This window comes from Glandiceps talaboti, chromosome 20, assembly GCF_964340395.1.
Source record: "Glandiceps talaboti chromosome 20, keGlaTala1.1, whole genome shotgun sequence".
Classification (NCBI taxonomy): domain Eukaryota; kingdom Metazoa; phylum Hemichordata; class Enteropneusta; family Spengelidae; genus Glandiceps; species Glandiceps talaboti.
In genome coordinates, this window is record NC_135568.1 from 12,833,453 (window position 1) to 12,848,635 (window position 15,183).

General features: G+C 35.2%; 1 protein-coding gene across 1 annotated transcript; it reads right to left on the reverse strand.

Annotated features, from left to right (window-relative positions):
• Nucleotides 1-298: 298 nt before the first annotated feature.
• Nucleotides 299-15,168, reverse strand: LOC144451059 (E3 ubiquitin-protein ligase NRDP1-like). Its single transcript, XM_078141818.1, has 2 exons — nt 15,020-15,168; nt 299-7,940 (listed from the first exon to the last, which is right to left on the reverse strand). Exons 1-2 carry the CDS (start codon nt 15,129-15,131, stop codon nt 6,967-6,969), a joined length of 1,086 nt encoding a protein of 361 aa, XP_077997944.1. The 5' UTR covers nt 15,132-15,168; the 3' UTR covers nt 299-6,966.
• Between the last annotated feature and the right edge of the window lie 15 nt (nt 15,169-15,183).

The window sequence follows — 15,183 nt, forward strand, 5'->3', positions numbered from 1 at the left end:
AATGTGTGTGTGCTTTTACTTGTCTTTTGCATGTAAGATGACCTGATGTGTGGAGCGTGAAAACACTAGGGGATAGCCACTCTTCAGAAAACTACATAAATTGATGCGAGTGTATGGCAAGAAAAACCCTCCACCATTACCAGTTAAAAACACATGCAACTATCAAAGCAATCCTTGGGGAACTAAAGTGAGTCTAGCTTGACCCATGAGTCCTGACCCTTGACCCTTGACCCCTCTCTACCCTTACAACACAAAGAAACTACATATACATACCAAGAGACAAGTTTACAGTATCACATATATAGTCTTTAATAGCATAAACGCATACAAATAAAGATAATCTCTGATTTGAATTGAACAGATGAGTTGGTAACACTTCACAATTCACTTTAACTTTTATTTTATACAATTTACCACAAAACCATTGACTAAATATGTAGTGAAGTATCAAGTCTGTCAGATACACTATCAGGGCACCCTCTGTGTCAGGGCATCCTGTGTTTGAGGTGCCTGTGTTTGGGTGTCCTCTGTGTCAGGGCACCCTCAAACACTGGCCAAACCCTTTCACAATGAATTTTAGAGTGACACTGCATATCTTGTGGTCTATAGACAGCAGAAACAGAAGACAAACTGTATTACCTCACTCAAAGCATACAAATCTTTTTACAGCTGAATAATCACGAAACCAAAGTATACAAAAAATATGACGAGGATTTCCATGTATATTATATAAAACATAAACATATACATTATATTTCCCCATTATACAACACAGACACACAAAAATGTGGCTGTGTGTACATAAACATGAAGTATTAGATTTGACTGAACATTGAGAAATCTTAATCTTAGCATAAAAGTTGTCTTTTTTTTTTTTAATTTTGTAAATTGTTTGTAAATTGGACAATGGATGTAATAATACTACTCCACATATTATTATCCATCAAGTGTTATAGACTGCAATTGTTTACTAACTTAAAGTGACATGCGCCTCGGAATTAAGCTCTTTAAACTTTTGTTGTTACTCTGTTCAATAAAACTCCAACTCATTCTCAGTTAAAATCAAGAAAAAAAATCTGGGGTCACCATACATATCTTTGAAATAGAGGTTAAAATGATATCAAAGTTTAGTCATTTTAGAATCCAATATGGCCACCAAATCCAATATGGCCACCAATATACTGTGTTAACTCTATGGGGAAAACATAAGATTGATGATTTCCTTGAAAACAAGTTGGTGAAACCCCAAATTTCTTTCATTATTTCAAAAGGACCAGGAACAAGCTTTCATATGGCAAGGCTTGGAGAGAACTGAAAGACTTTGATGTTCAGGGAAATTTGTCCCCAAGGTGCAGTCTACCTTAAAGAAAACAGAAAATTAATATTTACCCTATTTTGGGTTACTGTAACTAAACTAACCCACACTACAATGCTTAGTACCTGATATATGGTTTTACCACTTAGGTGAGTCAAAAAAGTCATAAGTTTTACTGGAGTTCACAAGATGATGTGACTATTTCTGAGAAGACAGGTATAGTAATAATATCTTACATGTGAAGAATCACAATAAAAAAACATTCACACACACAACAGAGTTTGGATAGAAAGTATGTGATCTCGCAATGATTAAAAACCCTTTCAATGTTCCAAGTGACACCACACAGTTAGTCTTGGTTACCAAGACTATAGGTAATCTAGTTTCTATATGGTATCGTAATGATTTACACCTCCAAGTTTCTATCGGGTATCGTTACTATTTATACCTCCACCATTTAGTTAGAGACCATGCTGGCATCCAGACTAGACTATAGTGGGCTCAGCCTATGAAACCCTTCGGTGGTCTCATAGAAGAGCCCCTAGTGGCGAGAGTCTGGGTAACCGTAACTAACACATAGACTGAAGGTGTTCATATTTTACCAACAATGCAATGCAACATGTTATTATGACCCCCTAGCACTATGCAAAATGGTATGCCGGGTACCAAGAAATATAGCTACAGTGCAAAGAGAACTCTATCACTACTTGTTAGTATCCGTATACATACTCCCACTCAAATAATTACTATAAATGAAACAAAAAATAAACAAGGTATTATAAAACTTTGTACATCACAAAATAACCAATGGAATGACGCAAGTCAATCAAATCACATTTATGTAACATCGCATAAAATCATTAGTCTAGAAATGTATATGTGTGGGAACTTTTTCTTCAATCTTTCTCTCCATGTATAGTCAAATGGACAAATTCTACCTAAAATCAGTAAATCTGCTGGGGAAGGGTGAACAGTGCCTGTTAGTAATCCATCACACACTGACATGCAGTTGTAATTGGTTACTTCGTTCACTTTACTATGAACTCAACCTTCGGTCTTAAAGTAAGTCATGTGAGAACACGACACAATTATGTTCATATCAACACAGTACGATAGCACTGCTGTCGGTGGCAAGAACAGAATGTTGTGCCATTTGACTATACAGTGGAGAGAGAGAGAGATCATAGTAAACAAGTTACTAGACTAGTAATCATATGCTGGGACCTTACACTTGGGTCTCATTTACAGGAAAGTCTGACCACCAGACTGACGAAAATAAGTCTTGGTGGATGTTGAACTAAATAGTAGTACTCAAGTTATTGTAAGTACTTAAATGACAAGCAGAAGACATAAGTTCAAGATATAGTACAATGTATGTAAGAACATGATTTCAGGGAATTGTTCTTGAAACTTGAAAGCACTGAAAATGTAGATGGAATGTCCAGCTTTACACATTCCAAATATTACTAAGTTACACCGACAGATCAGAAGACAAGTTTTCTCATGAATGACAATTACACTAGTCTCATACATGGATTTTGAAAGCCTGTTTCTGACAATGCAGTATAACAGTCTTGTAAACAAGCAAAAAGTACTAAAACATAGACCGCTAGTTTTCACATGCTATATCAATATTTCCCCATACTTCCACATAGTTCATAATTACATAGATACTTTCCACATTATATTATAATTTCTACACACAGAAATCTAGCTTCTACATGCAACTTTACACTTTTTTACACATAGAAAGCTAGTCTCCACATGCTAGGGATTCTCATTTCCACATGATACATTATAATTTCTACACATAAAAAGCTAGTCTCCACATGCTATATTAGTTTTCACACACAACTAGTCTCCACATGCTACATTCTCATTGTCACATATTTCCACACATAGAAAGCCAGTTTCCACATGCTATGTTCATGTATTAGTTTTCACACACAGCTAGTATACACACACTAGATTGGCATTGTCACATACTTCCACATGTTATATCATAATTTCCACACATACAAAATACTTTCCACATGCTGTAATTATATAAATAACCAGTGGTCAGATCTGTAAGGGGTGTGTGGCCAGTGCTGGAAACTCAGGCCCCATTTTAGACCCATCTTGACAAAAAATCAATGTCCCATTTTAGACCATTACAGGTTTCTTAAAAGATGAAAGTTTAGACCTAAATATATTTTCCTTACGAGGCAACATTTTGGGGCAATTACTGGCAGTTTTGATTTGATAAAGGTCACTAGAGCCCATTTTAGACCAAGCAAAATTGAAAAATAAAGCAAAATGGACCCATTTCAGACTCTTCAGGTCGAAAAAAACAGACCCCATTTTAGACCAAAGGGCTAGAAAATGCACCCCAAAGGGCGGCACATATACATGTACTCAAAAAAGGGGAGCCCCCCCCCCCCCAGGTTATTCATTTATTCATCAGCTGCCAATAAGTGCACAAGGAAATATATATACTTTGTACTAGATATACATGTAGATAAAATATACTACTGTCAAATGTACATGTTCACAATTCAGTGTTTACTGACCCCAGAAATCTTTTGTGAAATGTACACAGTTCTCTGGACCCCAGTAAGCATAGCAAAATGTACATAGTTCAGTTCTCTGGACCAAAAGTGATCATAGTGAAACATACATAATTCAGTGTTCACTGGACCCACTGTAAATAATGAAAGTGAAATGTACACAATGCAGTTCACATGCTTCCAGTAATTGGTAGTAAAATGTACACAGTTTGGTGTTCTCTGAACCCTAATAATCATAGTGAAATGTACACAATTCAGTGTTCTTGGGACTTAAAAGTGGCGATATGGATGAGGATTAGGTATTTATTTTGGATTTTATTTTAATTTATAAAAACAATTTTATCATGGCTTATTACTTGAAAATTCACTGTGAAACAACATATGATATGCAAAGTCTTTGTTTGTATGCTTGGGGGTTCGAACCCAGACTGTAGTGCAGAGGCCTACAAGCTAATTGCTTGGCCACCCACAAACCATCACTACATCCATGTGTGTGGTTACATAAGCAAAAACAACAATGAATATATGTAGGTGTATTTTAGTCTAAATATGTTTATATAGTACCTTGGTGAAATCTCAGACCACTAAACTTTTAGCGGTCTGAGGTGAAATGATCACACAGTATTTACCCACACAATAGCATATAGTATATACATGTACATAACAAGATATTATGGATATTAATTTCAAATGTAACAAATAGCCTCGTTCTATCAATGCTATCAGAAATCAGAACATGATTCAATACAGAAATCATACACCCTCCAGGATTGAAGATAAAATGTACATGTGATGTGATGTAATATACAAAATGTTGATGGTCTCCTAATCTGTATGGTATGCCATGACAGGGCACCCTCACACATCAGTCAACCCCTTAGATAGAGTAGGCAGGTGATGGCAGAGGAATACGATGTATCATGCAGTCTAATATTTTCACAGAAAACAGTAATATAGCTATCAGAAATTTACAAGACAAAAAACATGTACTGTTATATAACATCTACTAATTTTAAGATAGCATGGAAAACACTACTCGATCAAGCTTTGTGGAAAACCATATGTTAAAATCACAAAAATAAAACTGAAATTTCACGGGAGTTTTATTTGTAAACCCATGCATGATCAGGTTATGAATAATAATCAAAATCATAAAAAAATTATTCTCTGATGATAAAAATTTTCATTCTTAAATTTCTGTTATAGGTGGTACAAACGTAAGTAAACATAATCTACTGAAATCACAATGTTGTTGCCATGGTAACACAATACAAATTAACGCATAGAACAACTGGGTAGATTTGTCAAATCTTTAACATACACAATTCCTGTTACACAACCAAGGGCTCCAATTACCTGCAAGCAACATTTGCCTGTTTTTATCTGCAATCTAGTGGTATTTATACGCCAATAATATGCACAGTTTGACAAAGCCTGTTAACCTGAACTGACAAGTTGTCACTCACGGGTATTAGACCCCTTGGTTGCGTAACGAGAACTTTTTGTATACACGTTTAACAGTTTAATTCAGAACATACTATTTATAATTATGATATATCAAATGTCTGTTACCAATATTAGGCTAATGAAACCTTTTGCAAAAAACAGTTATAAAATAAAATTATAACAGCTATTGCCACTAGAGCCTAAAATCCATTCTTTATTACATGTACATGGTATTTCATTTCACATGGATTCCTGGCTACTGTAGGCTAGATACTACATGACTCCAATGAGATATCAAATCGTCTTTTTGCCACTGTCCAATTGTTAGAATGATCAAGAACAATGTATAAGTAGCATCCTGAGCTGACAAATATACCATATTTGGACATTATGTAACTGGCCCCAGTAAATACTAACTTATCATTGGGTAGAATGCTGTGAGCGAAACAGAAAGACTTGATGTTCATGACTGTGTGGGTGGCTTTGGTGGAATTTGAAATTTCATCTCAGGACCTTATTGAGCTAGATATACATGTAAATAGAGAGATCTTGAGATTTGATGCCAGGGATAGCACTAGACGAAGGCTTCTGTTACAACAAAGCAATACAATACAGAATAAATAAAATAGCCACAAAATGAACAAATATTGAAGTAAAATAATGACATAATATACATACAAGACATCAGGAATTTTAAGAAAACATTAGTTAACTAATTGATAGAGTAAAAGCTTTGTTGTTGTTGGTTCTCTTGCTAAACAAGTGTGTACAATGTACATGACAAATCTTCCAACTACCTTACTGAGTACCCAGGGTTACACTTTGAGAATATGTAGGGTCACTCTTGGCTGTATAAATATAATACTGATACAACATGTTTGTAACTTGGCAATAACACTGACGTTTAACCCTATGGTTTCAAGCAAATCCAGGCATAATTTATTCCTGAAAAATAGGGTAATAGATTCCTCTTGTTCCCAAACTTGTGAAACCTCTACGAATTTTACCAGCAGGGTTCTTTTAACCTTTCCCTAAGAGTATTTGTTACACTGTATCGCCAGTATTCAAACTTCATGCCCAGCTGAGAAATCCAATATTGTCAAACAAACATTAGCAAACAAATATAATGGGGAAAGGGACCCAAACACAAGTAGGGCACACTTGCTTGTCCTGCTGAGGATAGAGCAACTGAAAAGTAGGACCTGGTAACTGGTATTACATTGTATTTTAGCAAGTGTGTATTGTAGTAAAAGTCAAATTCCAATGTAAGTTTGTCAGATATGGAATATGATATTTGCTACAGTGTAGATCAGTATTGAGAACTAGTTATTGCTATTTCAACTCAAAACTGTTTTGTTTTCAAAAGTAAAGCAGTAAATTTGACAAATCTTGGCAGGCCACATCATTTCACATACTTGTCTAATTATCAGTGGTTTGCATGCCTTTGTATTATACTAACTGATTCTAACTATAAGATTATTTTGAAAATTTTGAATCGTTGGTCTTGGTCTGTAATAAGTATCAATCATCACTTTTCTGTATCTAGAATCAGACTTATGGTGTAACAATACAATCATGACAATTTTAAAACTAGCAGTGTAAGTTTGTGCTTACTTTGGTCACCTTACATGTACATGTATCTCCATTTTTGAGGGCTTACTCAATACCATGCGCAAATATCATAACTAGACCGGGGTCTATGTTAAAATCTTCACCCATATGCTGATTATCATGTGCCATTACAACTACTGCTTGTTTTCCAGGAATACGTCGTGTCACATACTGTTCGTATGTATGCCGATTCAGTTGTCGTGTTTCCAGGGTACTCAGACCTGGTGGCCATCTCCTTTCATGAGCGTTATCCATTATGTCGTTAACAATATGTGATGGACACCCGCTGTCAATCAATGATCGTTTGATAACTGCCTGAAGCACAGCATCTGGAGTTGAAATCATACCACCCCAACGGGTCACTCGTGAAATCGGTAATGAGTTCGCCCACCGAATGACTTCATTTGTTTCAATTTCATCCTCAATAGCTCGTACCGATGGGCTTGGATTTGGATTAGAGCAACGAATAGCTCTCATGTATTCCCGTAACATTTGCATTTCACGTTTTTGGTCTGTGTACATTCTCTTGATGTCTACGAGTTCAGTTTGAAATTCACACATTTTGGTCTGCTGTTGTTGTAAGAGTGTTCGCAGTTCACGGACACAGTTATGCTCTTTTAGTTCATCTTTGGGTATGACAAGTCCACATCCCTGCTCGCAATGTACAGGACGTTTGGGATTATGCTCACACTCACCCAGGTGTTGTTGCAAGATATCCAATTTCACTACAGTGGTACATCCAAAACTGGCATTGTCGCATGCAATGTTGAGTCGGGACAATAAATTACGAAGGATACGTGGTACAGGTTTCAGCTGTGTCGGAGTGATTTGATTGCGATCTACAGGACATGTATGTTGTCTTGATAACCACTCTTGAATGCAAGCAGAGCAAAATGCATGTTCACACTGTGGAGCTTGTACAGGGTCTTCTAGGACACCACTACATATTGGACATATCAGTTCCTCATCTACTTCACCTTCGAATCGACCAACTTCAAAACCCATTGTGTCTAGCAATCCTGCAAATGAATAAATGTATAATTTACCCTTATAAACCAATCTCTAAAAATTATCCCAATAATTTATTTTGACACCACACACACTCTCGTACACACACTCCTCCCCACACACAGTGACACACACGAGTGTGTTCTCAAAACTATAGAGAAAGCATCGTCCTTGCCATCCAGTTCGCCATGCTTGACAGGTTTCCGCTATGCTTAAGCTGTACTTTCTAAATTACAATATTGTAATAATACTTTCAAATGAAGAGAAATAGCTGACCCCAATAGTTCAATGTGTGCATGCGTCAAAAATACACATGTCAGGGTATGTTTCGATGTTTTAAGAAATTTATATATGCTGATCATTCTGCAGTTATATGCAAATTACTATGTTATTTATATGTAAATTACTATGCAAATTGACTACATTCTTACAATCTATCCTGGGGAGAGCACTGTATAATGAGACTACTAGTAACAATTTACCTCATAGAACAATTTTACTGGGAAATTATCACACTGATACTCTCCTACACTTTGACAAATATGTATATCCTGTATCCTGTATCCTTTTATCTATGGGTATTATTTTTTTTGACAATCAAGATATCGCTGTGGCTGTGTATATGTACAGTATAACATTACCTACAACATCCCCCTTCACAAGAAAGCCAGAAGCATTCTGTACAGAGTTCAAATGTCAACAGCTTTGTTATTTTTTTTTTATCAGAACTGTACTTTGTACATGTTTCATATAATGATTCTGAAAATATCTTTTAGTTTTAGTCTTTCACTCTGCATTTAATATAATGAAGGGGTTTGTGTCTAAAAGGGTCTGAAGCCATATTTTGTGATATTTCACTTTTAACAATTTCAATTTTATTCATATGATTTCTCATCTCACAGAAGGTCACCCTTTATTCTGAAACATGAATTGAAGTTAGTTGAGAGTCAAAAGGGCCCGGGGAAAAAATGTTTCTCGTTCTCAAAATGATATTACTCAAAGGCCATGCTGACATTTTCCGATCATTTGCAGTTCCTTCTCCAATCTTATTCACCAAATATTGCTCTGGGTGAAGATGAAAATGGGAAAAAAATCATGATTTTGTCTTCGGGTCATAAGGGTCTAGTGCTGAAAATATATTTTTGACTGTTTTCAGAATTACATTTTTGTTATTATCCCATTTTGGCACTAATCTCTTCATATTCAAAATACAAAGTCAGGGATTAGAAAATAGCAGATAAAATGTAAAATAATGTACATCTATGTGAGAAATGTTACGAGCAGACACTACATGTACATACTACATGTAGCAAATTTTATGGGACTCTATACTCTATGCATTGCAATTTGGTTTTTCAATATTACATTACATGTAGTAGCATGTCTGATGTCAGACATTTCCTAAATACTGTGATTATCAGGTAGTTTTGATACAATTTGACAATATATATTGATGCAAGGCTAACTGGTTTTGTATTTTTTTCAATACATGCAACAGCAAATATGCATGGTAAAAATGCTACTGTAACCTTGTAAGGAACAAATTATAATTAGGTATAATATCATACAGACAGAAATAGAACATGCTTGAATTGTTTACTTAGACTTAGTCACACCTGTTGTACAATTGTAACCATCACAACTGCAGTTAACAAAATTAAAAAAAATATGTTATCAGATTGACCCCACTTTGGAGTGGCTTAAGTTTGACAATAAACCAACAAATAAAGAGTTCAATCAATCAATAACTGTCACAAAGTTATTTCAAGTTGTTGTTATTTTCATTCTTTCACAAAATGTTGACATCAATTTACTATATTAACGCTCCATAAATTTTCGAAGTCATGTCAGTTTTACTAAGGACTGTTGAGGTCATGTTTGTTGATACTCATAATGCAGTGACATTAGCTGAACCTTGTTATTTTATATAATACATGTATGCACATGTTATTCTATTGTAGTAGTCAGTTTGTATAGTAATTTTGTAATCTGGGTATAGATTACAGTTTTGTTTATCTATATAGCATGCACCACGCCCAGGTCTACCTTTTCAAGAAAGTCAATAAGTATGTAATATCTACATGTGCCTGGCTATTTTAATATGTCTTTTATTGGATTCGCTATCCAAAAGTCATGCTTGTCTATGGATGTAATTTAAAATGCAACTTTAATTTAAAATGTTGTCACATTCTCCTCTCTGTTTGCAGAGCACTGAATTCTAATTATGATATACACAAACAAACAGATGCATCAGTGTGCCCTCTAAGCCAATTTGACATGCCACTGACACACACAATTTCTAATGACACACTAATGGTGTTCCCTACATTGTATCTCTTACTATGTGGTGACTCACAAGAAATGCCAGTTTTTATTATTTTGACTAACAACAACAAAATTTGGTGTTCACTACATTGTATCTCTTACTATGTGGTGACTCACAAGAAATGCCAGTTTTTATTATTTTGACTAACAACAACAAAATTTGGCTATCATTAGAGGGCACACTGATATACGCATGTACATGTACCTTCTTCACAGAATGGAGAAAGGGGAGAGGGTCGTTGTAAGAATCGAGTTCCGACTTACTCCATCTGTAAGCCGGACCACATGAGTACCATAAAACAATTTATTACTGGGTGCAATTTAGCCACTATTTTATTTCTAAGCCTTATTCAAGCGTAAGGCAAAGACTTACATGTATGTTCTGTTCCAAGATCAAGAGTAAGCTTTCTTCCACTGTATTTACTTCATCAGAATGTTACAATACACTTGTCAACACTCGACATGAGTTTTGATAGGTAAAGAAGTGACTAAAACTCAGGTGTATTTTACCTAGTTACCATACTTAACAAATACACTGGAATAACATACAAGAATGTGTACACATCCTCTAATGTCAGTAATGAAAGATAATATTTTTTGTTGTGGGTGAAAATGATAAAAACTGTTTTCTTGTGAATCACCACACAGTGAGAGATTGGGGAACACCAAATTGTGTTGAGTCACAAGAAATTGCTGTGAGTAAGTGCCAGTGGTGTGTCAAATTGGCTCATAGGACATTGAAATTCAAATATATTGTATATAATTATCATAATTATGTAATACATATGTAAAGACACTGTCAATTTCTGTTATATACATTTTGTAGTTCATTTATTACATTTTGTTATAATTTCTATATCAAACTGTTTTACCATACAATTATTCCCCCCCCCCCCAACTCCTAAGTATATGTCAATCCATTTTTAAAAAGAAAGATAGCACTGTACACCTGGACTGTAAAGTAACACTGTACCTGTACTTTTCATCATCATAAATGTATTCATACAAATTACATGTTTAGATAATCAATCAATCAATCAAATTTCTATAGTACTGATTTCCGGAGCAACGTTCTGTTCAGTAGCGCTGAATGGCTAAAGCACATCATATGCTTTGGTGAACAAATAAGTCTTCAGTTTTGTTTTGAAATAATCCAGGCTAAAAAATCTACATGTATAAACATTACCATTAGTCAGATATTACACTTGGGTTTTTTTTTTTGTATTCAATGTTTTTATTGAAATTTATACTTATTAATGTATCTAACAAAGAAAGGGAGTGGAAACACTTTCACTTTTGTTTCTAGTGTCTGATGGTAATCTATTCTATGTAGATTACCTCTTTCATTTCCCTGACACTTATAGGCAATGGAAAAAATGTGTGAACTGATCAAATTTCCCACCTCTCTGTCAGCTATATTCTAAACAGTAACAAACTCCTGCTCAGACCAGATATAACTAATCCAGTAGTCTAGTTCCTATACAGTATCCTTATGATTTATACCTTTAGTTTTATATTAGATTTATACTATACAGTATCATTACGATAAAGACCTTTAGTCCAGTTCCTATACTGTATTGTTACGATATATACCTCTGGTCTAGTTCCTATACAGTATCATTACGATATATACCTCTAGTCTAGTTCCTATGCAGTATCATTACGATATATACCTCTAGTCAAGTTCCTATACAGTATCATTACGATTTATACCTTTAGTTTAGTTCCTATACAGTATCGTTATCATGATTTATGTGGTGGTTAGACCACAGCTGGTACTCAGACTACTAACCCAGAGACTTGGCTAAAAGGCTCAACACAACAAACGAGCAATGACGTCAAGTTAGTAGCCACTTGACCCAGGCTTATCTAATTCTAACACTGCTGTTAATATTCCACCATTTCATTACATTACTAGCATCTTCATATCTACTGTCAAACACATCCAATAATATCAGCCTGTTAGCTGTGGGAATGGTTGGCTGAAAATATTTAGGGGTTATGGTCTTTCTGGTAACTACTATTTCAACATGAACTCCTCAATTATTATTCATGCAAAGCAAATGCTTTTATGATTAAAATGAAATCAGGAATTTGAATAATACAATGGCCCAGAACAAAACCTGTTGCCACTAGTCTGGTTGAAAATACTGGTAAACACGACAGGTACATGTATGCCTTTTCTAACTAAAAAATACTGGTAGATATCACAGGCATGCCTTCTCTGACTAAACATACTGGTACATGTATATCATCTAAAAAAGAATTTAAGTTGCCAGTATGATCTATATCAATCTACACTTACATTGTATCATAACTGAAGTAAATATTTGCAATGTCAACTTGCCCATTACTCAATACTGCAACTACAAGTGAGATGGCAATATCTGCTAGTAACTAGTAACGTGTCCCATCTTTAAATACCTAAATAAGTTGTACACTTAAATTTCCTAAACCTTGGAAATTAGAAATATAATTGGAAATGGACCTGCTGTGGCACAGCACTACTGTAGTTAAATCTTTTTTAAAAAGGGCATTATACTTCTTTCTTTTTTTAAGTTTCATTTCTTCAAAACTCAAACTTCAATAATATCTTGATTATAAAAGGAGAAGGACGAAGTCCTCTTTTTATTGTTCATAAACTTTAAAGTACAATTTAATGTAACCGGGACATTGTGTACTCATACTGTACCATCACACAGAATCAATGGTTGACAACATTTACTCCGCACTTGACTGCAACCCTAACACAATTTATGTAGATGAAGCACTCATATTTCTGCTACAAGAACTATTTGTAAAATTTCAGCTACACATATGTCATAGTTTACAGCTTCCCCTAAATACTTTTACAACCTTATCAGGTAAAAAACAGCTATGCTGTTCCATTGGTATCACTGACAATGATAACAGTACTTGATAGAATGTTGATCTACTGAAAATGTGAATTTCATAATATCACAAATTCTCCACAGCTGTGCTTATCTTGGGGACAAAGGACTTTAAAGTGTATAAGAAGTTCTGTTATCTGGATGTAGGAAGGGTGTAGTTTGTGCATTTCCTGCTGTATCAAGAATTCACATATTGGTTTTGCCACTTCATAACCCTAAGAGGGGGAACAGGAAACAACAATTCTCCCCTCCTTGATCTTTGGTCTGACACTTGGTATGATGTCTACACAGATTTTCTATGTAGCTGTATTCATAGACATCTCTGTTGCACTACAAAATATGCATGAATCAAATTTCACATGTCGCTGTTTGAGATACCATGCTAGTACCATACATGCCGATATATGGTCAGGTCACAGTCTCCACCCATTCAGGTGACTGCGTCATATCTTAACCTGACACAGTTTGACAGTTAATTGGCAATTAGTAAGCTTTATGGTCACACTAGCTTGGTTACTAATGAGTACAAGTCCAAGGTACAATGTACTTCAATATCAAAGGCTTTTTGGGTCATAACTGAAAACTTGTTATAGTCTTCCACTTGTTTGAAAAGACTTTGTTTACACAGTGACATTTCTAAATGTGGTGCACTGTTCATAAATGTACAAGAAGGCATTTTACTTTTTTTTCACAACTTATTTTGTTAGAAATGGAGTATCTTACTACTAATATACACTAGAAGTCCACTGATATGTGAATTGCAAGTATGTAAACACAGCATTTTTGTCATTTTTGTGACAAGTTAGTTTTGATTCTTATATAAGTTTCACTTGTTGTTCTGTCCAACCTGTAACAACTTTTTTGTAAGCTTTGAATAGTATGGTTTATTTATACAGCATTATGGATCAGTGGACCCAGCTGGTTATGCTAGACACAGGCAAACAGTAATCCTAATGGGAACACCTGTCAACTACAAACTGAATCTGGCATAGGTCATAATTTGCATGATTTTGTTCAAAATTATTTTTTTTTCAATCGTATTTTAACTGTCTTCAGGTCACGTTCATGTAAAAGATAATGGATGTGGCAGGCTTCTTACAAAACAAATAAGGAAATGAACTGGGTGTATTCTACTAAAGAATGTAAGCTTAGAAACAATAGTGACACTTATAATATAGAACTTAGAAGTCTTTGTACTGTGGGGTCAATGTCTATTTAGATATAACAATAACCATGACATTCAATGGGCTGTGTTCTAAAAAAAGCATGTGTGATACTTCCATGCATAAACAAACATGGGGGTAGGAAGTCCTTCCTACATTACAAAAATATTTGGACATCATGTGTTACAGCATGGTTAGCGGTTAAGTACACAGCTGTTGACCGGTGTATTTGCGAAATTTTCGCTACATGTACAAAGCTCGCCATGCGATATGTTCAACGTTCAACTTTGAGTTTGTTTTCATTTGGTCAACACTTTTTCTACAAAGTTACAATGGAGATATTTAAAGAGCTACTAGCTAGCCAATTTTGGAAATATTGGTAACTCTAGCTGTTGCATTATTTTTTTTTTACTTTGAAGCGAAATGTAGGGTTTCTAAATCTACTCTCTTGGATATAGCCAGCTATATTCAACCTAAGACCACAAAACATGATGGTCTTGAGGTTCAACCACGGATGTATTACTCGAGTGAATCGGTAAGAATACATCAGTGGATCAACTGACGACGTTACCTTTCCTTCCGACCATATCGAAATGTCAACAAAATATTTAAAATCCTAAATATTTACAATTATTGACCCCTTTACATCTCCTATTTTGGGTGAATTTCAGAGAAAATGTGCACGAACAGCATTATATACTGGTTTCTTACCTGGTCTATAGTGAACGACGGTGGAAAACGAGTGGCCAAACTCGAAAACGTACCCGGCGAGACGACGGACAAGAAAACAAAATCTATCTCGCTCGTTCGACCTCTTGCACATGCGTGCTCAAAGTCTTTGCAACTCTTCGAAACAGTCCAGATGGATGGCGCTG

What these genes read in the sequence shown, in the direction of transcription:
- LOC144451059 (XM_078141818.1), bottom strand. Translation starts at nt 15,131, where the DNA reads ATGTGCAAGAGGTCGAACGAGCGAGATAGATTTTGTTTTCTTGTCCGT. An exon ending in CGTCGTTCACTATAGACCAG is followed by an intron (nt 7,941 to 15,019) that starts GTAAGAAACCAG and finishes ATTCATTTGCAG; the next exon opens with GATTGCTAGACACAATGGGT.